The 24,889-nt window shown below is 42.1% G+C and overlaps 2 protein-coding genes across 6 annotated transcripts in view; one reads left to right on the top strand and one right to left on the bottom strand.

The window, feature by feature from the left end:
* Positions 1–14,054, top strand: part of SLC31A1 (solute carrier family 31 member 1) — a 35,420-nt gene extending 21,366 nt beyond the window's left edge. For 2 of the 3 annotated variants that reach the window (XM_027615190.1, XM_027615191.1), the window contains exons 3-6: positions 6,316–6,473; positions 7,025–7,097; positions 9,352–9,520; positions 10,688–11,002. In XM_027615190.1, the coding sequence (XP_027470991.1) occupies positions 6,381–6,473; positions 7,025–7,097; positions 9,352–9,520; positions 10,688–10,889 (537 nt within the window). In that variant the 5' untranslated portion in view covers positions 6,316–6,380 and the 3' untranslated portion in view covers positions 10,890–11,002. Of the gene's footprint in view, positions 1–6,315; positions 6,474–7,024; positions 7,098–9,351; positions 9,521–10,687 lie in introns of all 3 variants that reach the window. The other variant, XM_027615189.2, reaches the window with a different exon arrangement.
* A 2,337-nt stretch (positions 14,055–16,391) lies between these two features.
* On the bottom strand, positions 16,392–24,863 carry CDC26 (cell division cycle 26). Of its 3 annotated transcripts, none has more exons than XM_027615195.1 (4): positions 24,680–24,863; positions 22,331–22,444; positions 21,741–21,909; positions 16,392–17,389 (listed from the first exon to the last, which is right to left on the bottom strand). In XM_027615195.1, exons 3-4 carry the CDS (start codon positions 21,819–21,821, stop codon positions 17,213–17,215), a joined length of 258 nt encoding a protein of 85 aa, XP_027470996.1. In that variant the 5' UTR covers positions 21,822–21,909; positions 22,331–22,444; positions 24,680–24,863; the 3' UTR covers positions 16,392–17,212. The 3 variants fall into 3 exon arrangements, with proteins under 3 accessions (XP_027470996.1, XP_027470995.1, XP_027470994.1); XM_027615194.1 differs by having other exon boundaries at positions 21,741–21,862; XM_027615193.1 differs by having other exon boundaries at positions 21,741–21,834.
* Between the last annotated feature and the right edge of the window lie 26 nt (positions 24,864–24,889).

Genomic DNA, 24,889 nt, shown 5'->3' with positions numbered 1-24,889 from the left:
CTGATAATATGAGTAAGTCAGTCACATAGACTCTGCTATTGTTTGAGGGTGTAGACCGTGCCTAGTTTGGTTTCTTTCCATGAAAAGTGCTTTCAGGGAATCGTGCTCAGACTGTCCAAAGCAGTGGAGCTCACTTTGGTAGATGGTGAAGAAAAAGAAAATAATACTGAAACCAGCAAATAATCACAACATTAATTCTTCACCAGTTCTATCAACATTTTCTCGTATCAGCCCCGCCATGGCCGTGAAGAAAAACAAGTGAGAATTCATTGTGGGAGTTATTTTTATTATCAACAAAGGCAAAAAGTTAGAAGGAAAACAGTGGCCTTTGTTTTACTGAAGAATTTTTTTTTTTAAAGATTTTTATTTATTTGTGAGAGAGAGAGAGAACGTGCTGGGAGAGGGGCAGAAGGAAGAGGGAGAGGCAGGCTCCCCAATGAGCAGGGAGCCAGACGTGGGGTTCGATCCCAGAACCCCGGGATCATGACCTGAGCTGAAGGCAGATGCTTAACTGACTGAGCCACCCAGGCATTCCGAAGAATTTTGAAAAGGATAAAAATCTAAGTGTTTTTGTTTTTGTCATGGTAGTGGTAGTAGTGATGGTGGTGGGGTTCTGGCCATTAAAGTTCTGACTGTCTTTATAAACCTGCAGTCATAGCAAGTGCCCTGTCATCTCCCATCACCTGCCAAAGTTAATCTGGGGGGAAGTGTGTGTGTGTGTGTGTGTGTGTGTGTGTGTGTGTGTGTGTGTGTGTGTATGTGATTTTAGGGTCTTTTACACTTCTTTTTCTTATTGACTTGACCTATTTTCCCTCTACCTCTACTGCATCATTTTACTGACTTTACATCAATGGGGCAGAACTTCCTAAGTCTTTGACAATTCTGGCTGAGAACCGATGTAAGCCTAAACCTACTACCTTTTGTAAATACAATTGGTAACATTACGTATCTTTATGATCACTGTACCTCAAGAAAGACACAGGCCAAAGAAAGGCAGCTACAATATCCAGAGTTGTGTGGTTACATTCATACAATTATTATCAAATTTCTGCCAGTCAATTTGGAGTACCAGAGTGAGGCCAGGGCAGAGGGGTTGAGTGGAACAACATCATAGCCTTCAAGGGGAAGGGTCTTCCCCCTATCTGTTCATCATATTATATTCCCCCTCCCATTTACCGGGAGCTACTACTTTCTATTTTTTATTTTTTTTCTAAACAACTCAAGTATATTGGGTTGGAATGCCAAGTGACGGAGGGACACCTAAGCCCTATTTTATTAATGCATTATATCTCTTTACTTCTTCATCTCCTTTACTGCCTCCCTCCCCAAAGGACAATATAAGTGTGGAATTCATAAAGCCATCAAGAGAATTTTAAAGTTCACCTACAGGGACACTTGAAACAAGGCCAGAGCTATTTCTCAGAATATCTGCTGACCCTGCGCAGGTCATCAAAAGGCAGGATTAGTCCAGTTGAACTGGTTGCTTGATCATGAGAACATAGTCCATAAGCATGAATCCGTGTTTATGGTAGTATACTGTCTGTGGCCTTGAATTTTCCCTATCTGTGCCTGCCTAAAGCTTATGTCACCAATAAAAGTAATGACTGCAGAGAGCAGAAGAGCAACCAGATAGATTTGCCTTTGTTTTTGTTTTTTGGTTTTTGTTTTTTAAAGATTTTATTTATCCGACAGAGAGAAACACAGCGAGAGAGGGAACACACAAGCAGGGGGAGTGAGAGAGGGAGAAGCAGACTCCCCGCTGGGCAGGGAGCCTGACGCGGGGCTCGATCCCAGGATCCTGGGATCATGACCTGAGCCGAAGGCAAACGCTCAAGGACTGAGCCACCCAGGAACCCCCAGATTTGCCTTTGTTTAATGGTTTTACAAATCTAAAAAGGAACCTGACCTTAATCATTGTAAGAAGAAAAACTTTCTTCCTAATCTTCTTTATCAGGAAACACTGTAGGTAGTCTCCAAAAGAATTGTGTAAAGCTCTAGATTTTATCTGTCTGTGCTGGAGAAGAGGGACCACGTGGCAGATGTCTGACCACTTCTGTGTAGTCTTTTTGTGGGGGTCTAATCTCCATAGTCCCCATGGATTACTGTTTCTTATCCATCATTGTGCAACACCAGGAAAATAAAAAAGAATTGGATGTTTCGAATAAACTATTAAAAGTAAGGTCAGTGTTAAGACTCAGGATGGGCATCAGCATTCAGCCTTCTTGCCAATTTCCTAACTTCTGTTCATAAACTCATGTTTATTTTGGTAAAGATGCTAGACTACAAACAATCCGGTCCTCTAGTTAAGCTTTATAGTGTGCCTGTGTTGGGAGGTGGGAGGTGGACAGGAATAGAGGAAACTTCTTTTTTGATGAGCCTCAGAAGTAAGTGGAGAAGGAATTAGACCCGTTAATACAGGGAAGTTTGGGGACCTATTTGTATAAATGCTGCACAATTCTTACTAAGTGAGGGGAAGGAGGAGAGAGAATGAAATGCAAAGCTACATGGCATGCACTGAAGAATGTGCCATCCGTTTTCCAGATCTAATAGTGTTCAAGGCAAGAGAAACAACTTGACATGTAGCCGACGTAAGTACCCAACTGAAGATGAGATAAATTATTCCCTAGGAACCGAAGAGTGTAAAGCCTTCCTGAGAAATCAACTTCTTGGCTATTCTATGTGAACTAAATTCCATAGAAACTCAAGCTTGAGGGGTGCCTGGGTGGCTCAGTCATTAAGCGTCTGCCTTCGGCTCAGGTCATTCATCCCAGGGTCCTGGGATCGACCCCCGTCTTGGGCTCCCTGCTCCACAGGAAGCCTGCTGCTCCCTCTCCCACTCCCCCTGCTTGTGCTCCCTCTCTTGCGTTCTCTCTGTCAAATAAATAAAATAAAATCTTTAAAAAAAAAAAGACACTCATGCTTGATTTTTTTTTTTTCTGTAGTCAATTCCTAGATTATTTCTCTTGTATTTCCAGGGAGTTTCCTATGCTAGAAGAAGGAGCCATTATGATCTAGAGCTGTCCTGAACTATCCATGTGAGTGTGGATAGCCACCTTGTGGTCTCAGGAGACAGGATAAGTGGAAAGGGCCCTGAAAATGGTCTTGGCTTGAAGACTTTGTGGGAGAGAAGCAAACAGCTAATATTTTGATTATGTCTTCTCCCACAGGGTTTATTCATTGGAATTTCCTTATCTAAGGTCTTTTATCCCCTCATATTCCACATAATGATAACACTACCATTTGCTGTGCACTCGGCTGGATGCTTCTTAAGCCTTTTATCTCCTTCATGCTCCCAGCATCCTCCATGATCTACTAGCTCCAGAGAGGGTGAGGGACTTTCCCGGGTTGTACAACTGGAGCACCTTCAAAAGTCCTCGACAGATGTTTTCCAGCTATGTTGTTGAGCTCCTCACTCCATTCTCCAATATAAAGGTGCTTCTCCAGTATGGGTCCCTCTTAAATTCTGTTAGAGAGAACGAGTTTGCCTTTGAACTGGCAAAAATGTAAATGAAAATACCATATTCCTAATTTTTCCACCTAGCTCTAAACTCAACTTGGTAACTAAATATTGGGGGTGGATTTTATTGGTAGATTGAAAGTCAGGAATCCTAAGATTTTTTTTGTTGTTGTTTTCCAGTTTTATCCCTGAGTGATATATTCAGATTTTTTTTGGTTTGTATTCTTCTTTATAAATAATTTGTAAATTTGATGAAGTAGAAGGCTAAGGATAAGAAGAGAAGTGAACAGTGGAGGTTTTAAACAAGAACAGGAAGATTAGCCTGGGATTAACATGTGCACATAGTTTGTCCTAAAACCAGAAATCCAGTGAATCAGTAAATATAAAAATTTTGCCGAGGTTCCACCTTTCACTCATCATTACTAACTCACAGTTTCCATTAATTGCAGTTGCTTTAAAAATCAAGAAACTTGATTCCATAAGAAGTATAGTACAGCTACTTTGTAGACCTTGACCCCAGTTCTTAGAGACAGTGACCTGGAGCTACGTTAGAGAAAACTCTTGGACAGCGGCAAGTGGTCAAAGTTGGCTGTGAAGTCTAGAGAGGCTTGCAAAGACAAAAGACAAAAGAGCAGAGCTCATGGGGGCGCCTGGCTAACTTATTTCGCTGTATTTGCTTAGCTTAAAAACCATAATCTATCATCACTCAGATCCTGGGGATCTCTCCATTCTACCATGATTCTTTAACTGAAAACTGCTGCCCACTTACCATTTTTCCCATCATTAAAATTTTATGGGTGCTGTCGTGTTGATTATTTTTGTGTGTTGTTTTTTATTCTTTGCTATAAAAACTTTATGGACAAGGACCCTATTATATATGTCCTTTATGTCCATGGTATTAATAATGCCAGATTGTCAAGCTCTATAATTACGAAGTAATATAGTGTCTGGCATGAAAGTTATTTACATTCACAGTTGAACTTTGATTATCCCTAACTGATGCTTTGCCTTGTCCTTTGCTGGAAATTCAAGCCTATTTCTTGAGCTTGCTCTCATAGAATCATGAGATGGGAGTTTGAGAAGGGAAAAATAGATGGCTGAATAATTGTGCTTTTAAGTTATACATGACTCCTTGGATCTATATAGATTTCCTAACTAAGGTATGCCTCTTCTCCACCTCTTAGTAATGTTGCCATTTCACCCTGTTTGTTTCCTTCATCTCACTACTCATGGACCATGAAATCGTTCTGTTTACTTTACTTCCTTGTTTCTCTTTCCATGAGGTACCTTGTTTGTCTTCCTCACTGAATTACTAGCACTTAGCTCAGAGTTTGGCACATAGTAGGAGCTTGATAAATATTTATTGATTGAGTGAGAGGCACACTCAGGCTCATGAACATGAATACCTACTTGGAATTTTTTTTTTCTTTTTTAAGTAAACTGTACACCTAGCATGGAGTCCAACTCAGGGCTTGAACTCATGACCCTGAGATCAAGACCTGAGCTGAGATCAAGAGTCAGAAGCTTAACCAACTAGCCACCCAGGCACCCTCCCCTACTGGGAATTTCTAAAGCACTCTTTCCCCCACAAACTGGAGTCAAAAGACACATAAAGAGAATCCACCAACACCTCTCTTTTCGGCTTCCCACTCCCCACCCCCACCCCAGCTACAGGAGTTTTTGCTCCTTGGTTTATGTCCCAGATGGACTTTTGCAATAAAGCAGTGATGTGGTAGTAAAGACACAAGGCTGAATATATACAGTTGTCTGGACTTAATTTAATATAGAATATTCAATTTATACCTTGTTTTCAGTGTTCTTAGCGCTAATGCTGAGCTAGGACTGAAATTGTATCCTCTCAGCACACTGCTTGCCCAGGGCAGTAATAGACCTTCAATTCAAGTTTAGATTAGCCGTAGGCTGGTTGTCCTGTATGTGAAAATGTATTCTTAATATCTTGATTGAACACAGACCATCCAATTAGGTGAATTATTTGAAGCACTTGCATTTTATCTACTGACATTTACGATTAGAAAGCCTTAGAGCAGTTAAATTTCATTAATGGCATCAATTTGTCCACTATTACAAATTGTTTCCTGCAACCCAAAGAAACTACTTTTCTTCTCCTTATCTTAGATTTAAATTTGAACATACATTGAACATATCTATTAAAGGAACTACTTTGCAGAACAAGGCTTAGGTCTCTGAAACCCTAGATGCAAATCCCTTGTGCCACAATCTCCAAAGGTAATCCGTATTGGATGAAATCCCACATAAATAGTTACCAAGAATCAAGATTTTAGGGCGCCTGGGTGGCTCAGTTGGTTAAGCGACTGCCTTCGGCTCGGGTCATGATTCTGGAGTCCTGGGATCAAGTCCCGCATCGGGCTCCCTGCTCAGCAGGGAGTGTGCTTCTCCCTCTGACCCTCCCCCCATTCTCTCTCTCAAATAAATAAAACCTTAAAAAAAAAAGAATCAAGATTTTAGGGGCACCTGGCTGGCTCAGTTGGTAGAACATGTGACTCTTGATCTCGGGGTCATGAGTTCAAGCCCCATGTTGGGCGTAGAGCTTACTTAAAAAATGTTTTTCAAAAAGAATCAAGGCAGGGACGCCTGGGTGGCTCAGTCGGTTAAGCATCTGCCTTTGGCTCAGGTCATGATCCCAGTGCCCTGGAATCGAGTCCCGCATCAGGTTCCTTGCTCAGCAGGGATCCTGCTTCTCCCTCTGCCTGCAGCCCCTCCTGCTTGTACCCTTGCTCACTCTCTCACCCATGCTCTAACAAATAAATAAAAAATCTTAAAAAAAAATCAAGGTTTTATATCATGAAGTTATTATGTATAATTCTTTTTCTTAAAAGAATCTCCTGCTGACTCAACTTTTCCTGGAAACCTGGACCATTCCCACCATAAAGAGACAAGCCACATGGCTTACAACAGTACAACAATACCTCATCACCATCATCCAACCACTTCGGCCTCCCACTCCCATGGCGGGGGAATGGGCAACATGATGATGGTGAGTGCTACAGGAGAGGCTACCCTTTTACACCCACTTGAGTAATAGAAATAATCAAGTTTTAGGTCTGGCAGGTTATTATCTTTAAAGGTCAGTTTACCCAGGAGGAAAAGCGCAGACAAAGACAAGACAAGTGATTTGCCCAAGATCATGTGGCAGGTTAATTTCAGAGTCCCACCAGAATCATGATTTCTAGAACTCTTCTGTATTCTTTCCTTTCAGGATTGACCCTTTTCTGAATTAAGTTCTGGTATTCATGCTTTGTATAGAAAAGAGAAAAAGACAGTACACTTACCATGATAAGCCCTGAGGAATGTATAGAATTGTTGAATCACTACATTGTGCACCTGAAATGTACATAACACTGTATGTTGACTATACTGGAATTAAAATTAAAAAGAGAGAGAGAAAAGGTTGGAGGGAAAGCAAGGGAGACACTTGTGGAGAGTGTGTATGGTAGTAATGAAGGAGAAAGTCTCCCACTTCAGTGAATGTCTCTTATTTAGAATCTTCAATCCTCTCTAATTGACTTGTTTTTGGTTTACCGGCAGCATATGACCTTCTACTTCGGCTTCAAGAATGTGGAGCTATTGTTTTCTGGTTTGGTCATCAATACAGCTGGAGGTGAGTAAGCCACCCTCATCAGGTGGTATTCAGAGGTGACACTCACATGAGAGACAGTGACAAAGAATCTGGAAACCCAGCACCTCTTCCTGCCATAAGTACTGAATGCTTATGGTTGTGATACATAATCATCTTCCTCTTAACTACCTAGAAGGTAAGGATACACAATGCTTACTTTGGTCCTACAGTAAACCTCCCTTGAATAATATGTGTATGTTATGGGGTGCCTGGGTGGCTCAGTTGGTTAAGCATCTGACCCTTGATCTCAGCTCAGGTCTTGATCTCAGGATCATGAGTTCAAGCCCTGCATTGTGCTCCATGCTGGGTGTGGAGCCTACTTAAAAAATAATAATAACTTGCGTGTGTTTCAGAGTTTCTGAAAAATAATTTAGAAACCAGATAGGAGTCTTTCGCAAATCCATTTCCTTTCATCCTTTTCCAGAGTGCTTCCTTATTTGATAAGTTATTGATCCTGGACATAAGGCTATAGTCAGGTTAAAATGATATAAGAAGCATTTTGTAAACAGACCACAAAATAACCCTAGGTGGAGAGCTAATCATCCAGTACAATCCTTCCATTTTACAGATAAATTAAGTCTCAAATACGGAAATGATTAGCCCTAAATCACACAGTGTGAGTGTGTCAGAGATTGGACAGGGACCCAGACTTTCTAGACCTGCCTACTCCAGTGATCTGTCTAGCATATCAAACTGGTCTACATCATTCCTGATTCTTCACATGGCTCATCTTAGTGTCAATCCTACTTTTGGGGTAACTAATACCCATTTTTGTATGTCTGTAATGTTGAGGGGGCATGCCTTAAATTCAAATTGCACAAGCTCAGTGGTCAGTTGGACTGCTTTAAGTATCAGGTATATCTTTGGAGCCACACAAATCAATTTGGGGAAAGAGGTAGCATTTAGTTCAGGTAGTGTGTTAAATCAGCAGTTTGAGTATATTCATATCATTACCAACACTTCACAGTGTGAAAGACTACGTCTGTCTGGGTGGTGCAGTCGGTTAAGCGTCCAACTCTTGATTTTGGCTCAGGTCATGATCTCAGGGTCCTAGGACTGAGCGCTGCATTGGAGTCGGCTTAAGGATTCTCTCCTACCCCCTGGCTCGCTCTTTCTCTCTCTCAAATAAAAATACATAAATCTTTTTTTTTTTAAGATTTTATTTATTTGACAGGGAGAGCACAAGCAGAGGGAGAGAGAGGGAGAAGCAGGTTCCCTGCTGAGCAAGGAGCCTGATGTGGGACTCGATCCCAGGACCCTGGGATCATGACCTGGGCCGAAGGCAGCCGCTTAACCGACTGAGCCACCCAGGCGTCCTAAAAATACATAAATCTTAAAAAAAAACCTGAAATGTCTTTTCAAGAAATAGCACTTTATTTTTTTTTAAGTTTTTATTTTAATTCTAGTTAGTTAACATAGTGTTGTGTTAGTTTCAGGTGTATTTAGTGATTTAACATACAGTGATTTAACAATTCCATACATTACCCTTTGCTTATCACAAGTGCCCTCCTTAATCCCCATCACCTATTTCACTCATCCCCCCCCCACTCCCCTCCCCTCTGGTAACCATCAGTGTGTTCTCTGTAAGAGTGTTTCTTGATTTATCTCTCTAGTTTTTTCCCCTTTGCTCAAGGAAGTAGTCAACACTTTAAAATGTTGTTTTATGGGCACCTGGGTGGCTCAGTCATTAAGCGTCTGCCTTCGGCCCAGGGTATGATCCCAGGGTCCTGGGATCGAGCCCCACGTAGGACTCCCTGCTCAGCGAGGAGCCTGCTTCTCCCTCTCCCTCTGCCTGCCACTCCCCCTGCTGTGCTCTCTGTCAAATAAATAAAATCTTTAACATATATATCTATCTATCTATCACCACAGTCACAAAAAAATAAAAACAAACAAAAATGTTGTTTTATTCCCCTTTTGCATATTCTACATTGTGTCATAACAAGCTGATTTATGATACCAGGTAGCCAGGTGATTGTTGTTCAGATGATTTTTTGTGTCATAATCAGAAAATTAGTATGTTCTCCAGTGGAGACAATGGTTTTCACTAATTGAAAACCATCTTCACTCTTTTCCCTCTCTGTCTGTCTGTCTGCCTGTGCAAGTAGAGAGGTAGCAATATAATGTATTTGGAAATTGAGAGTAGCTCTCTTCTATGTTGTCTCTCTCGCTTGGACAGCACACCAGCTAGTGATTTTGCATGTGTGACTGTACCACCATCTTTTCCTTCCCTACTTAGAAATGGCTGGAGCTTTTGTGGCAGTGTTTTTACTAGCAATGTTCTATGAAGGACTCAAGATAGCCCGAGAAAGCCTGCTGCGCAAGTCACAAGTCAGCATCCGCTACAATTCCATGCCCGTCCCAGGACCAAATGGAACCATCCTCATGGAGACACACAAAACCGTTGGGTAAGAAGACTGAACAGATCTAGACAGAAGTTCTGGAGAGCTGGATGAGTTAAGCTGCAAAGCAGCTGTTTTATTAGCAACAGTCCTCTTCTTGAGTTCGTAGTGATTCTATATGACCTTGATGAAAACTGTCTCTGGAGGCTAAGGTTGTGAATCATGAGCAGGCCAAAGAAGGAATGATAGGAACGCTTCTGAGCATGAACATTTGTTCTAAATTGTAAGCCTTGGTCACTGTAAGAAGGTAAGGAATCTATATTTTAAAAATATTTGCCCAAATTGAAAAAGGAAAAAAAATATGTTTGCCAAAATAATAATATGCAGATTAAAAGAAATTCAGGTCAGGTATAAAAGAATGACAGAATCCAATTGATTCTTTCCTATAACAAATTGTATGCTCCCAGCTCTATTTTAATTTTGTTTTACAATATAAGATGTACGGATGTCTGTATTCTGTCAATGCAAGTATTTGGATGACTACTGGCTTTCCCACAGATGGGCAAATACTTTTTGAGATTTTTGAGTTTTAATAGAAATGTAGGTCTTAAACTAAATTAGAGTTCAAGGAATCCTATAGATCAATATGCTACTTTCAAGTAACCACAATGTTATTTATTCCCATTGTAACTGATGAGCTTATTAAAGCCCAAACATGTTTGACTTAACCTAAGGTGACAGAACTAGTGAGCGACAGAGGGGCTAGCCAAGGCTCCTGACCCCTGGTTAAGTACTTTGTACTATACCACCCAACCGTCAATTCTATTTCCATTCTTTAGAATGTGAACGTTGCCAAGGTGGAAGGCCTGAACATGTTTAAATAAAGTAGGGGAGGGTTTAGGGCTTCCCTTTTATAGGAGCCAAGGTAGAGGTAAGTTAGGGGATTAGTCCTTCCTCCTCTCCTCTCCTCTCCTCTCAAAGAGGGTTCCTCCTGCTGACATAGAACTGTATCTGGCCAATGCCGATTATCCAGGCAGCCCTATCAAGTTGAATTTCCAGGGACCGTAAACAACATACATACACACAAGTAGCCATGAGTTGCCAGGATGGCTGTGAAGGAGTCCAGTTCAAGCTGAGCTCCCAAGCACAACTGCTCCCCCTTTATCCTGATCTGCAGAGCTGCCTGAACACTCCTAAGGGTCCCTGATGGTTGTGTCCCTGTTTACTCTCCAGGCAACAGATGCTGAGCTTTCCTCACCTCCTGCAGACAGTGCTGCATATCATCCAAGTGGTCATCAGCTACTTCCTCATGCTCATCTTCATGACCTACAACGGCTACCTCTGCATTGCAGTAGCCGCTGGGGCCGGCACTGGATATTTCCTCTTCAGCTGGAAGAAGGCAGTGGTCGTGGACATCACAGAGCATTGCCATTAACGTTAAACTCCCTGGTGCGGCCTTATCTATTGCAGTGGGAAGCAGTTCAAGACTGAAAGATGTGATTCCTACTCCAATCTTCCCTTCTTGCTCCTTATCTCCTTACACACACACCCCTGCTCAACAGAGGTTTAGCTCCTTATGTCCTTACACACTCTCTCTCTCTCTCTCTCTCTCTCTCTCTCCTCCCCCCCCAACACAGGTTTAGCCTACAGTCTCTGAGCTAAGTGAGAACCTCCCTGTTTGTTTCTAATGAGCTGAGATTCCCTAAGGGGATGTCCTCTCCTCCCCCATCATCCTAGATCCAAATTATATGTTCTTGTCCAAGTCAGGTCGCTTTCTGTTCAATGACTTGATCACTGCTTCCTTTTGTAGTCTTCTGTTTTTATTTGGTTAACAGACACTATGTGACTTTGGTGGGGTTTTTTCTTGGGCCGGTGATGGAGAGTGAGTCACTTCAGCTAGGATTGATGGCAGCTGAGGGAAATTCTTGCCCAACTAAACCCAGAACCCAAACCTAACATTGAAAAGTGAGCTGCAGTCTTTGGATGCGAGGAGTATGAGGTACATGGTGCCTTTCAGTGTGATGTGTGGTACCGAAACCGCGGTAGTTTGCAGAAAGGTGGTTTGAGACTAAATATGAGCCTGGAGCTTGCAGAAGTGTGTGTGCATTCTTGGGTGGCTGACTCATCAACTTGTGTTCCTACTTAACATTTTGATCAGAATGAACTTGTCAATCAAAAAAAGAAAAGATGACAATCAATTTGAGAAAAATAGAAATAGATATTTTAAAATAAAACCATTGATACTTTACTTTCGGTACCTTGGATTGTCACAGCTGAATGAAGCAAGAGTGTGAATTGTTTTCTTTCGTTATTGTTTTCAGGTGTTGGCCTCTAAACCCGTTTTCAAACTTTAGCCTGCATCAGAATCACCTGGAGGGCTGGTTAAAACTAGTGGTAAAACACTAGTTTCTGGGCCTCAACCCGGAGCCCCAAAATTGGCATTTCTAACAAGTTCCCAGGTGATGTCCCTGCTGATGGTCAGGGGACCATGCTTTGAGAATCTCTGCTTTAAACTAAGGAAGTGTCACCTGGTGGGGTGAGCTACCTGGTACTGGGCACAGGAATTTGAATTGGCAATTGGTAGGTGGTATGTCTAAGCTTAATTCGTGTACTAAATGTTGCTGGTCAATACTTAATCGTTCCACAAACATGTATTCAGCTCCAGCTGTGTGTACGTGTGCCCAAGGGCTGTAGCCAAAGTAACTTTCATCAGTATGTATGAAATCACCAGTCTTTATTTTTAAAGGTCTGTGGTTTCTTGGAAGTAGCTCCAAGATTAAGGAAGACCTTTGATCTGCAGTGTAAAACCAGCCAGTCATGGGTCAGGAGGGCAAAAGCCCAACCCTCGCTTCGGAGAGGTTTAGTGTATGGTCTGCTGATGACCAGATTTTCCTCAGCCCCCAGTATCCATGTCCACACCAAGCAGATCCTCGTTCTCTATGTGACTTCTTTGTTACTCTTAGGGGTTTCGATAGATCACATGTGGCCAAAACCTCTTTTTCTCAGTGAAGAATCATATTGTATTTTTATTCTGTTCAGTTAGTTTACACTACAGTCTGGTCCTCAGTCCAGACTCCCTATGTGAAGTGACTCTTCCCGTGCTGGTCTGTTAAATCCTGCCCACCATGGTGCTAGACTCCAGTCGTGCCTCAGGGCACATGAGACAACACGCAACTATTCTGTTGGCTTCTGTTGTGGTTTTGAAGTTTGTACTTTCTCTATGGGTGCCAGTTAAATATTGGAGAGCAAGGAATGTGTACTTTCATGGCTTTAAACCAAGAGAAGGTTACGAGCTTACTGGATCGAGGGTAAAATCTGAGAACCAACATTTAGAGTTTTGTGCTTTTCTCTCATTCCAACCCCTTGCGGTACTGATATTTTGCATGAGCGGAGTGAATGACAGGTAGTGAGAGAGTCCAAAATGAAGGTGTAATAGCCAATTATTGTCTCAGTAGCCAAGGAATAATAAAACTGTGAGAAATAAAATAAGACTCCATGTAAAAGTGACCCTGGTGCTCTCTAGAAATCTTGGCCTGAGCTGCTATAAAATACCCTTTCAGAAACGGGACCATATCAGTAAGGTAACAAAAATCAAGGCCAGTTAAGATAAAGTGCTGTGAATTTGAAACTCAATGGAGAAACATCAGTCTGGGATAGGTCTTCAGGTATTCAAGGTAGAGTGTCCTGAAAAACCTGAATTCCAGCAATTCTTAGATTAGGTTGCCAAAGGAGGAAGCTAGTGAAGGAGAAAAAATTTAAAGCTTAAATTCCATCTTTCTTTGAGCTCTTAGATTGTGATAATGATCTCATTGACTTTCATTTCTGTATCCCTGTTGATTTGGAATTTAGTGCCTGACTTTTGTTCTTTTGGATCCAAATTTCTCTTTTCCTCCTTCCCTGTTCACATCTCTGAGAAGCCTGTATCCCCATTTCTTTGGCCCCTTATTCTGCTTTCCTTTCCCTTTCTTTCAGTCTTTAATCCCATGTATCCAGTTGATGAAATCTCCCTAGCCCTCCCGAGGCAGTGGAGATACCAACCAGAAGTTGTAAAGCTTAGTAGAGACCTGACGCACATTTTGAGGAGAAATTGCCCTATTGGAATTGCTAGAAGGGGTACCTACCTACTGGTACATCAGCAGTTACAGAATCTTAGGTGCTGTCTAAGGAGGAACTTGGAGGAACACTTAGCCCCTCATTGCCTACAAACGGGGAATGCTCTGTGTCCACCAGGGAATTAGAAATTAAGGTTTGTTCACTACTTCTATGGTAGGGCTGTCTGGAATTCTATTTCAGACTGTGAGGCTCTGGGCTTGGAATCTAGCCACAAGGGGTTTCTTATAAGGAGCTGGAAGGGGAGGGGGCAGGGGTTACACGTTCATGTCATTTCATTTTGATCCTGCTCTCTCCATATGTTTCTTTCAGAAGATACATCTAAAGATACAAAGTCTGCATTTGATATAATGCCTTAATCACTGAGTCTACAATTAATGTTGACCGTTTTAGATTGTAAGCTCCTGGAGAGCAGTATTGCTGTAGTAGGAATGTGTTAACAGTGTCATATGTAAAAGAACAAAATAAATATTTTGATTTTGTGATTCTATTGCATGTCTTTCTACCCAGAGTGATCATCAGGATAAGTGGTCTCTCCATTGGCCATTACCACAAGTTTTTAAGATGTCAGTCTTTTAAGTGGCAAGATCCCTTTATCGTTTTCATCTCACTCTCCTGTCCACTTAAAATGACAAGTTTGGGACACCTGGGTGGCTCAGTCGGTTGAGCGTCCGACTTTTGGTTTCGGCTCAGGTCATGATCTCAGGGGTCAAGCCTGGTGTGGGGCTCCATGCTCAGCGGAAAATCTGCTTGAAGATTCTCTCTCCCTCTCCCTCTGCCCCTCCCCCTGCTCACCTTCTTTCTCTTTCAAATAAATCTTTAAAAAATATAAAAATAAAAATGGGGCACCTGCGTGGCTCAGTCGTTAAGCGTCTGCCTTCGGCTCTGGTCATGATCCCAGGATCCTGGGATCGAGCCCTGCATTGGGCTCCCAACTCGGTGGGAAGCCTGCTTCTCCCTCTCCCACTCACCCTGCTTGTGTTCCCTCACTTGCTGTGTCTCTCTCTGTCAAATAAATATTTGAAAATAAAAATGACAAGCAGCAGCTTTCTGCCCACAGGTTCTGTCCCTGTGCTTCAATAAAACCACCTTTTTGCACATACATAAATATATATATATATATATTATAGGGGGTGCCTGGGTGGCTTAGTGGTTAAGCGTCTGCCTTCAGCTCAGGTCATGGTCCCAGGGTCCTGGGATCGAGTCCTGCACTGGGCTCCCTGCTCGGTGGGAAGCCTGCTTCTCCCTCTCCCACTCCCCCTGCTTGTGTTCCCTCTCTCGCTGTCTCTCTCTCTCTGTGTCAAAATAAATAAATAAAATCTTTTTAATTTTTTTTAAAGATTTTATTTATTCATGAGAGACAGAGAGAGAGCGAGGTAGAGGGAGAAGCAGGCTCCCAAGGAGCAGGGAGCCCGATGCAGGACTCGATCCCAGGACCCTGGGATCATGACTTGAGCTGAAGGCAGACGCTTAACCATCTCAGCCACCCAGGCGCCCAAATAAAATCTTTTTTAAAAAAAAGACAAAATTTTAATTTTTTTCTCATTTATAAAAAAGGCAGTAACAGTACCATTTCAATTTAGGAGCAATATATATAAAGGACCTAGTACTTAATAGGCAACCAAACCATAGTAACTTTCTGATTATTTTTACTCCAGCTTTCAGGAAATTAAAGGTAAGCTCTTCTGGATGAGTTTAGTATCTCTTCACAAGCACTTGACCATATTCTAGAAATGAACCCTAGGACCTAAGGAATAAGAGAACCAATGCATGTAATTTCAGTTGTGTCTAAAAGGATTTATAGCTGCAATAGGCAATAAAGAAGCCATTATCTAATCTGGTGAATGTCTCATTCTTTATAGATAAAATAGCATAAGATAGATAAAATTTCATGAGAACTGAAACAGCATCCCCTCCCTCCACCCCTGAGAACCCCACTTTCTAGACCCAGCAGTGTGACTGGGAAAGCAGTGTAGCAATAAAGTTTAGAAACTTGGGTTCAGAGATCAGTATGCCTGGTTCAAATTGCAGCTCTACCCCTTAATTAGCTGAGCATTCGTTTCACCTTTTATAAAATTAGTATCTAGTACTCTCATTGGAGTTAAAAGATTGAGATAAGCAGAAAGCACTCGGTGTAGTGCCTCTGAGTGTTGGCTAATCAGGAGGGAAGCAGAAATTCAGGAGGCACAATGTTTTCATGCTTCTGTGCCTATTTGTGCTGGGAAGCCAGTGACAGAGCTTAGGCAGAGACTTGTTTCTCCCGTTTTTTGCCCTTCCATATTGGCCTTTGTAAGCTTCAAGGTGATGTAACTCAGTTTTCCCATCTAGAGCCTGACTTGCTGTGTCTTTAAGACCATTAAAATAACAGAATTGAAGGACCTAGATCAAACGAAGAATAAAGGTTTTCTAAGAATGGTTGGAGGAAGAAGAGAAACTATATCCTCCTTTCCCTGCCTCTGCCACATTCTTTTTATTTTTTTAAAAGATTTTATTCATCTTCGAGAGAGTGAAGAGAGAGCACACGAGCAGGGAGAGGGGCAGAGGGAGGAGAAGACTCCCCAGGACCCAGAGATCAGGACCTGAGCCAAAGTCAGACACTTAACCGACTGAGCCATCCAGGCGCCCTTCCTCCACATTCTTAATACCCAGCCTTAAGCTACCCCTAGAAAAACCGGGCAAAATCTTGCTAAGGGGTCTCTTCAGAACTGATGACTCCAGAGGTTCCTTCTACCACAGTTGGCAGTTCCCTGTAGTTGAACTAAATGGTAAAAACAACAGGACATGATTTTTTTAAACTTTATTTTTTTAGTAATCTCTACACCCAAAGTGGGCCTCAAACTCATGACCCCGAGATCACAAGTCACATGCTCCTCCAACTGAGCCAGCCAGGCGCCAACATGATTCTCAATCACCCTCTTGATTGGCTCTTAGTGGGAAAAATTCTTAGGCAAGTTGGAAAAGGAAGGAAAACTGGAATGATGGTAATTCTGTTAGGAGCATTCCTATTACTGTGTTTCCCTCCACTGTCCCCCTCCCCAAATTACACTCAGACTAGCTACAAAGCCATTCTGTAAACAGATTCTGGAAACTCACAGCATGACCACCTTTACACAAAATCACTAGAATCTAATCTCCACAAGGGCAGGGATCTTTGATTTTGTTCACTGATGTTACTAAGTGCCTAGAACAGTATCTGGCACATAACAGGCACTCAATAAAATACTTGCTGAATAGATGAGTTGAAAGAAAGTAACAGGGATCAACTGAAGTGTTGTGTGCTTCAAGTCTCTCAATAAAGGTGGGAGGAATGATGTTACCTCTTGTAGCAATTACCTTTTAAAGTCTGGGGGGTTAACAGTGCTATGATTATGCTTCATTAAAGGTGTTGCACACTTTTCCAAAAATATATTTATTTTTAAAAACAAAAATCAGACAAGTTTTATAGAGTCAAATTCTCCAGAGACAAACTAGAGTTTAGATTTCCACTTAGAGCAAAAGTTAAGCATCAGTAATCTCATGCAGAAGTGTTTCTCTGCAGGAGGTAAAACATTCTGCTTGACTGCAAGCACTCAATTCTCTAAATCTTGTTTGTACTTCTGCCAGCATTTTACTCCATTCCAGGGCTCTGGCATGCCAGATAATCTGCCTCTAAAATTCGAAACTTCCAAATTGAGATGAACGATTATTGGGCTTGGGTTGGGGTTTATAACCAATTCGATCATTAATCATTTGTTCCCGGCTCTTGGGGTCACTGCTGAGCCCAATGGCACCTTCTCCGTCACTGATTCCTACGACGTCCACTTCTTCCTTTTGTTTCTTACGGGTCTGGAAGTATAAAAGTCTTAGGATTAAGACAATGTTCTTTCCATTAGCAAACATTTATTTGGCACCTGCCATGCACCAGGCATAGGGTGAAGGCTAGGGTTAGGGCCTACAGAACGATAAGCTGAAATCCTAGGTTTAAATGGATAGTAAGGGTACAAGCGGGGATACAGGGACATAGCGAGAAAAGATAGAACCCCTACCCTCCAGGATGTCACAGTCTAACAAGGAAATAGGTCAAGAGACAATGACAACATAGGGTGATCACAGCTCTGACAGGAAAGTCCACACGGCTAGAGAGACATGAAGAGGTAAGGAGTTGGGTGTGCTGTGGCAGAGCTTCAGAGCAGGAAGCTGCAATTAGAAAGATAAGTAATATATGAGAAGGGCGCCAGGGTGGCTCAGTGGGTTAAGTGAGTTCCTTCGGCTCAGGTCACAATCCTGGAGTCCCGCATCGGGCTCCCTGCTCAGCAGGGAGTCGGCTTCGCCCTCTGACCCCACCCCCTCTCATGTGCTCTCTCTCTCTCTCTCTCTCTCATTCTCTCTCTCTCAAATAAATAAATAAAATCTTTAAATATATATATATATACACACGAGAAGATGGATGTTAGCTGAAACTACCGTGGTCATCATTTCACAATATATGTAAATTACACCATCATGCTCTATGCCTTAAACTTACACAGTGGTATATGTCAGTTATTTCTCAATAAAAAAGATAGAAAAAAAGATAAATAAGTTGGCAGACAAGGGAAAGAGAAGGGCGTTTCTTTTATTTCTTTTAAGATTTTAAGTAATCTCTACACCCAACATGGGGCTCAAACCCACAACCCCAAGATCAGGAGTCCCATGCTCTACCGACTGCACCAGCCAGGCACCCAGAAAACGGTGTTTCAGTAAATGTATTATTCAAGAGAATAGATGGAAAAATTAAGGGACTGATAAAGCAGTAACCACCAGAAATTAACAACTTCACTGACACCATGAAATTAAATGTAACACAGGAATATAAGGTTTGGTGCTATCTTATCAAAAGACCTGAATTTTGAGGTTTCGTTTTGTTTTCAGGTAAAAGGTTTGGCTCTTGGGGCACCTGGGTAGCTCAGTCAGTTGGGCATCCACCTCTTGATTTCAGCTCAGGTCATGATCTCAGGGTTGTGAGATCCGGCCCTGCATGGGGCTCCGTGCTCAGCACAGAGTCTGCTTGAGATTCTTTCCCCCTCCTTCTGCTCCCCACAGAGTCTGCTCGCACACTCTCTCAAATAAATAAATTAATTAAATCTTAAAAAAAAAAAGTTTGGCTCTTAAGTCACAAGTGACTGCAGAATTCACCAAGTCAGTATCTCAGTTTGATCATTTTTTTTAAGATTTTATTTTTAAGTAATCTCTACACCCAACGTGGGGCTTGAACTCACAACCTCAAGATCAAGAGTTGCACAATCCACCAACTGAGCCAGCCAGGCACCCCTCAGTTTGATATTTTCGAAAAGAGAGATTAACACTTATCCCATAACTACTACTACCTGACCAAAAGATATTAGATAATAATATTCTCTGAGACAGTGAACAAATGTTTTATCTAGCGTTCCTTGGAAGAACTACTCTAACCACTGGAATCGCCACCATTCTTCACCACTTACTAATGAACTCAGCATTAAATGCCAACGTCACAGTACCATACTAAATCAAATAAGGTATTACTTTATGTGTATGTGTGCATAAAATGACCTTTCTGAGTTACTCTCTAGTCTACACTACCAATAAGTAACATTACAAATAGCTCAGTGAAAACAGGTTTAGAGGCAAAGGATACTATCATTTTATAAGCCATGAGAAACTGAGAATGTCCAAATGGTATGGAATCATTTAAAAGGCTTCCCACCATGAACAACTACTGAATGTTTCAGAATCCAGAGTCATCAAAATATAGTTAAACTCGTTTCAGTATCAAATGAAATACCAGTTTCTACTGGTTTCATTTTATTTTAGTTTAGGGCAAATCTATCCCTCCCTAAGCTGCTCTAAAACAGGTCAAACCCATTGGATAATTGCCTTTTGCAGAAACACTAACTCAATAGTGAGCTGATTCTGCAGAATCAAAGTCCAGTATGCCAACATTTTATGAGACTCATTACAGCTAAATTTTAAATCATACTGAAAGGACTTTTCTATGGAAGGCAACCAAGTGTGCAGAGGCACCAAGATCAAAGTTAAAGATAACTTGACAGTGGAAGATAAAGTAAAGATAAAGATAAATGAGCAAGGACTAGGCCACAAAGAACCTTGTATGCCATCCTAAGGAATCTAGACTTTATTCTCAGAGCCATTGAAGAATTTAAGTCTTATTAATGGACATCATTTAATACTGTGGGATAAGCTACACTTAAAAATACATATTGATGGGGTGCCTGAGTAGCTCAGTTAAGCATCTGCTTTTCGCTCAGGTCATGATCTCACAGTCCTGGGATCGAGCCCCACGTTGGGCTCCACACTCAGCAGGGAGTCTGACTCTCCTTCCTCTCCCTCTGCTCCAATCCCCACTTGTGCTCCCTCTGTCTCACTCTCAAATAAATAAATAAATAATCTTTAAAAAAAAGTACATATTGAGCTCCCACCATGATGCAGGGATGAGCTCCTTCCCAAATGCTGGGAGCTCACCAGTGGAGAAGACAAACATGATATCTACAATCAAGGTTCCTAATGTAAATGCTACAATAAACAAATCATTGTAAATTATAATAAATGCTATAAAATAAAAGGATAAAGTGCTCTGGGGCACCTGGCTAGCTTAGCTGGTAGAGCATGTGATTCTTGAGCTTGGTATTGTGAGTTCAAGACCCACAGTGGGCATAGATTATTACTTAAAAAAAAATAAAATAAAGTGCTTTGAACCAACCAAGAGAGACGATGGACTCTGAGAAACAAACTGAGGGTTCTAGAGGGGAGGGGGTGGGGGGATGGGTTAGCCTGGTGATGGGTATTAAAGAGGGCACGTTCTGCGTGGAGCACTGGGTGTTATACGCAAACAATGAATCATGGAACACTACATCCAAAACTAATGATGTAATGTATGGCGCGATTAACCTAACAATTAAAAAATAAAAAAAAAAATGAAGTGCTTTGAGAGACCCTAAGGAGGGACAGCATGGATGGGAATGACACCCCTAACTTGAATAGGGTCAGAAGCAGCCTCTCAGACTAAAGAAGCAACATTTCAACAGACATGAAGACAGAGGAAGAGAAAAATAACATGTACAAAGGCCATACACGATAAACAGCTTGCCGTGTTCAAGGAAATGAAAGAAAGCCAATGTGCCTGGGGTACAGAAGCCAGGGCAAAGAATGGCAGGAGCTGAAACCTGAGGAGCCAGAACATACAAAATTTGGAGGCCATGGTAAGAAACTAAGATTTTATTCTAAGTGCAAGAAACCATTGAGTTCCAGGGGAATGACATGATCTGAAAATTTTTAAAGATCATTCTAGAAACCTGACATAGAATAGATTAACGAGATAAAAATGGAAGTAGGAAGACCACTGAGGACACAACTGAGATTGTAGAGAGAGGGGTGATGGTCACTTGGACTAAGGTAGTAACCATGGAGATGCACGGGGTGAATCCAAAGGGTAAAGAAAAGGGAGAACTCAAGAGTGACTCCTAGGTTTCTGGCTCAAGTAGCTACAGAGATACTGACATAGGGAACACCTGAAACTGGCTTGAGGAAGAAATTAAGAGGTCTTTTGTTTAACATGTTAAGTGCAGGAACAGTGACTCCCACGGCTCTCAGGTCCAAATCCCTGAACCTCTAAATGTTGCCTTATATGGAAAAGGGTCTTTGCAGATGTGATAAGGATCTTGAGATGGAGACACTATCCTGGATTACATGGGCGGTCCCTAAAATGCCATCCCATGGTATCCTTGTAAGAGAAGGCAAAGGGAGATTTCACAGACACAACAGGAGAAAGCAATGTGATCACGGACGCAGAGATTGGAGCGATGTGGCCACAAATCAAGGAATGCCAGTGGTCACCAGAAGCTGAAAGAGTCAAGGAACAGATTCTCCTCTACAGCCTCTGGAGGGACCGTGGTCCTGCTGACACCTTGATTTGGGACCAGTGATACTGATTTCAGATTTCTGGCCTACAGAATGGTAAAAGAATACATTTCTGTTTTTTTAAACCACCAAGTTTGTGGTAATTTGTTATGGCAAGCCACAGGAAACTGACACATTAAGTTTGAGATGCCTTCCAGCATCCAAATAGAGGTTTCAAATAAGCTGTTGGTAAGAGTCTGGAGTTCAAAAGTTAAAGTTATTGTTTTAAATATCCCTAAGGATTCGAAAGTTGTACTCTTACCTCCAAGTCCTTTCGAATGCTCTCAAACTCCTCAATGTCATCAAGCTTCAGCTCCAGGCGGGTTGGTTTTCGCCGCAGCATACTGAGATCAACACTGAGGGCCAGACCCAATGAACTATCAGCTGTTAGAAATAGCAGAGGAGGAAAAACTGGAGGGGATGAATCTCAGCTACAAATACAAGATCAATTTGTCAGCATGCATGTTAAAGGAATGGTGATACAAAAGACTCATTTGGGTTCACACATAGACTTCTAAGTCATCAGATGTATGATTATTACATGATGAAGATCCATAACTCTGGAATTCCAAAAAAAAAAAAGTCTTCAAGAAAAAAAAGAGCAAGCTGCCTAAAAAAGAGGATAGATACTAAGCAACAATCACTTTAATCTTATACTGAAGTCACATTCAAAGAAATACTCTAGCACAGAGAATAAAGTTAAAATAACATATCTTAATTCAGTATAATTACTGGGAGAGTACATAAGCCATTAAATTTGATCAACTCTGCATAAGAACTGTGACAATTTGTTATCACTCCTGAATACTAAAATCAGCTTACTAAATCTCATGAAAACTCCGTATAACTCACCAACTCACAGGGTTATCCTCAGGGTCTAAACAGGTCCTAAATGGATAGGTCATTCATTCATTAAACAAACACTTCTTATGCTCCCTCTCCAGAGTTAAAAGGCATAGTCACAGCCTGTGGGGAAAACAAACACATAAACAAAAAATTGCAACACATTCTAATAAGGACTCTGATGGAGGACAATGCAATGGCATCACACAGGCACCCAATCCAGTCTGGGTGGAGTGTGGCGTAAACAGGGACATGGAAGGCTTTCTGGAGGAAATGTCTTAGCTGACTTGTGAAGGGCAGACAGAGAAAGGGGAGTAAGGTAGAGAGAACAAGAACACAAAGAGGCTCAAAAGAACAATCCTGAGGCTGAAAGCCCAAGCTAATGCTTATGCTAACAAAAAACAATTTTTTTTAAAGACAATGAAACTCCCTGAGTCAGTTTAATACCTGTTAATGGCATCATCTTTATATTCTCCATAGCATCCAGCAGAGTGTATCAATAATAACCACTCAGTACATGTGTTGTTGAATAAACTGAGAAACCCAAATAAAGTTAAATGAACTTTTCTTGAGCACTGTCCTACACTTTTCCATTCCCATTCTTCACATTTTTATTTGAACACAAAAACCCTGTGATGCTGGCAAAATTACCTCTATTTTATAAATGAAGTTGAAACGCTTCAGTTTGGTTAATAAATGTCAGCCTCCTATAAAACTTATACATGGTGAAGATTAAATAAGAATGATGTAAATGAAAGCTCCTTTAAAGTATGTACAGCTATAGGGGTGCCAGGTTGGCTCAGTCAATAGTGCATCAGACTCTTGATCTCAGTGTCATGGGTTCAAGCCCCATATTGGGTGTGGAGGCTACTTTAAAAAAAAAGGGGGACGCCTGGATGGTTCAGTTGGTTCGGTGCCTGCCTTTGGCTCAGGTCATGATCCCAGAGTCCTGAGATGGAGTCCTGGGATCCAGTCCCACGTGGGGCTCCCTGCTCAGCGGGGAGTCTGCTTCTCTGCCCCTACCCTGGCCCATGCGCACATGCACGAGCCCACTCTCTCTCTTTTAAATAAATAAATAAAATCTTTAACAAAAAAAAGTACATACAGGTATAAATTATTATTACATCTATTTAGGATGTAGCTAGAGACTGTTAAGTATACAAAAGAAGAAACATATCCTTCTGTGAAGCTTGGAACAGAACAGGTGATATTCTCAACACAAACAGTGGCACATTACATTTCATATTGTTTTATATTGTTTCAGATATTATCTTGGGGTGCCTGGCTGGCTCAGTCGGTGGAGCATGGGACTCTTTATTTCCCGGTTGTGAGTTCCAGCCCAACGTTGGTTGTAGACGTAAAAATAAAATCTTTAAAAAAAAAACCTAAAATAAATCAATCAATCAGATACTATCTTAAAGCCATGTAAACAAATGGAAGAGGAAGCCAAAGTTCCAAGGGAGAGTAGGGAGGAAAGAATATTTAAAAGAAAAAAGCTCTGCTGTACATTTTCTTGTATTTTCTTTAGTTTTCTGCAAACTGTGTAAAGCTCGCCACTAGGAGGTAGTACAGAGTAAAGGGCAAAAGTTCTCGCTCAAGAAAAAGGGCAGAGGACGGAGATTCTAATCCCACACGCCACTGATCTTGGACAATTAGTTTCATCTTTCACTAGACTTTAGTTTCCTCGTGTTCTGTACTCTGTTGCATAGATTGAACGAGGTAAGGCAGTGTAAGCTTCTGGAACATAATTTGGCATTTGGTAAACGCCCAATAAATAATAGTTATTATTACTGTAATTGTCCTTGGTGAGCTTAGGGGCGGCTCTGTCCAGCTCGAGGAACACCAGTATTTTAAGCATCTCCACCCCCGACACGGGGACAAAGTCCTCGTCTGTTCATCTCCGCTGCCCCAGCCCCCAGCGGAACACAGGGCCACGCAGAGTTGCCAGCGTGCACTTTACCTGACGCCTTCACAGGCATCTTCTCACTCTGAATCAGATACAAAGACCCTGCTGAACACAAACAACAAAACAAGGCCACGGCTCCTCCTTCGGGTCTTTATTTTACTTTGGCCCTAGAGGGCTCTTCGAGCTTAATCTGTCGCCAATGCCCAAATCCCCAAAAATTCACCCAGCTCAGAAGGCCCTTGGGAAAACTTCCCGACAGCAGAGGAGAACAGCACTCCCTCCGCTGCTCCAGAGTGGCACTCCCGGGTCCAGAGCGAGGGTTTCCATGGCAACATGGCCCTCCGCTCCAGCACGACTGAAGCCTCTCGGAGGGCCAGGAGCGACGTCAGGCCTCGGAAGCCCTCCATTTGCTCCGGAGTTCAGCCCCAGGCCGCGCGACTCGACGAACCTACCTCTTTTGAAGCCTGCTCAGCGTTTTGCCGGAACCCCGGCGCCCACCGCGAATCTTCTGCTAAGCGAACTGGACTACACTTCCCAGACTACTCTGAGATTCTCTCCTGCAGAACCTCGTCTTCCGCGTGCTTTTCTCAGAGGCTCCACGGTTCACGCTACTCTTCGCGCCACGACTCTTCCGTACTACAACTCCCATCATGCTCCACGCC

This window comes from Zalophus californianus, chromosome 13, assembly GCF_009762305.2.
Source record: "Zalophus californianus isolate mZalCal1 chromosome 13, mZalCal1.pri.v2, whole genome shotgun sequence".
Taxonomy (NCBI): Eukaryota; Metazoa; Chordata; class Mammalia; order Carnivora; family Otariidae; genus Zalophus; species Zalophus californianus.
Note: the sequence above shows the minus strand (reverse complement) of the source record. Positions and strands in the feature narration are given on the sequence as shown.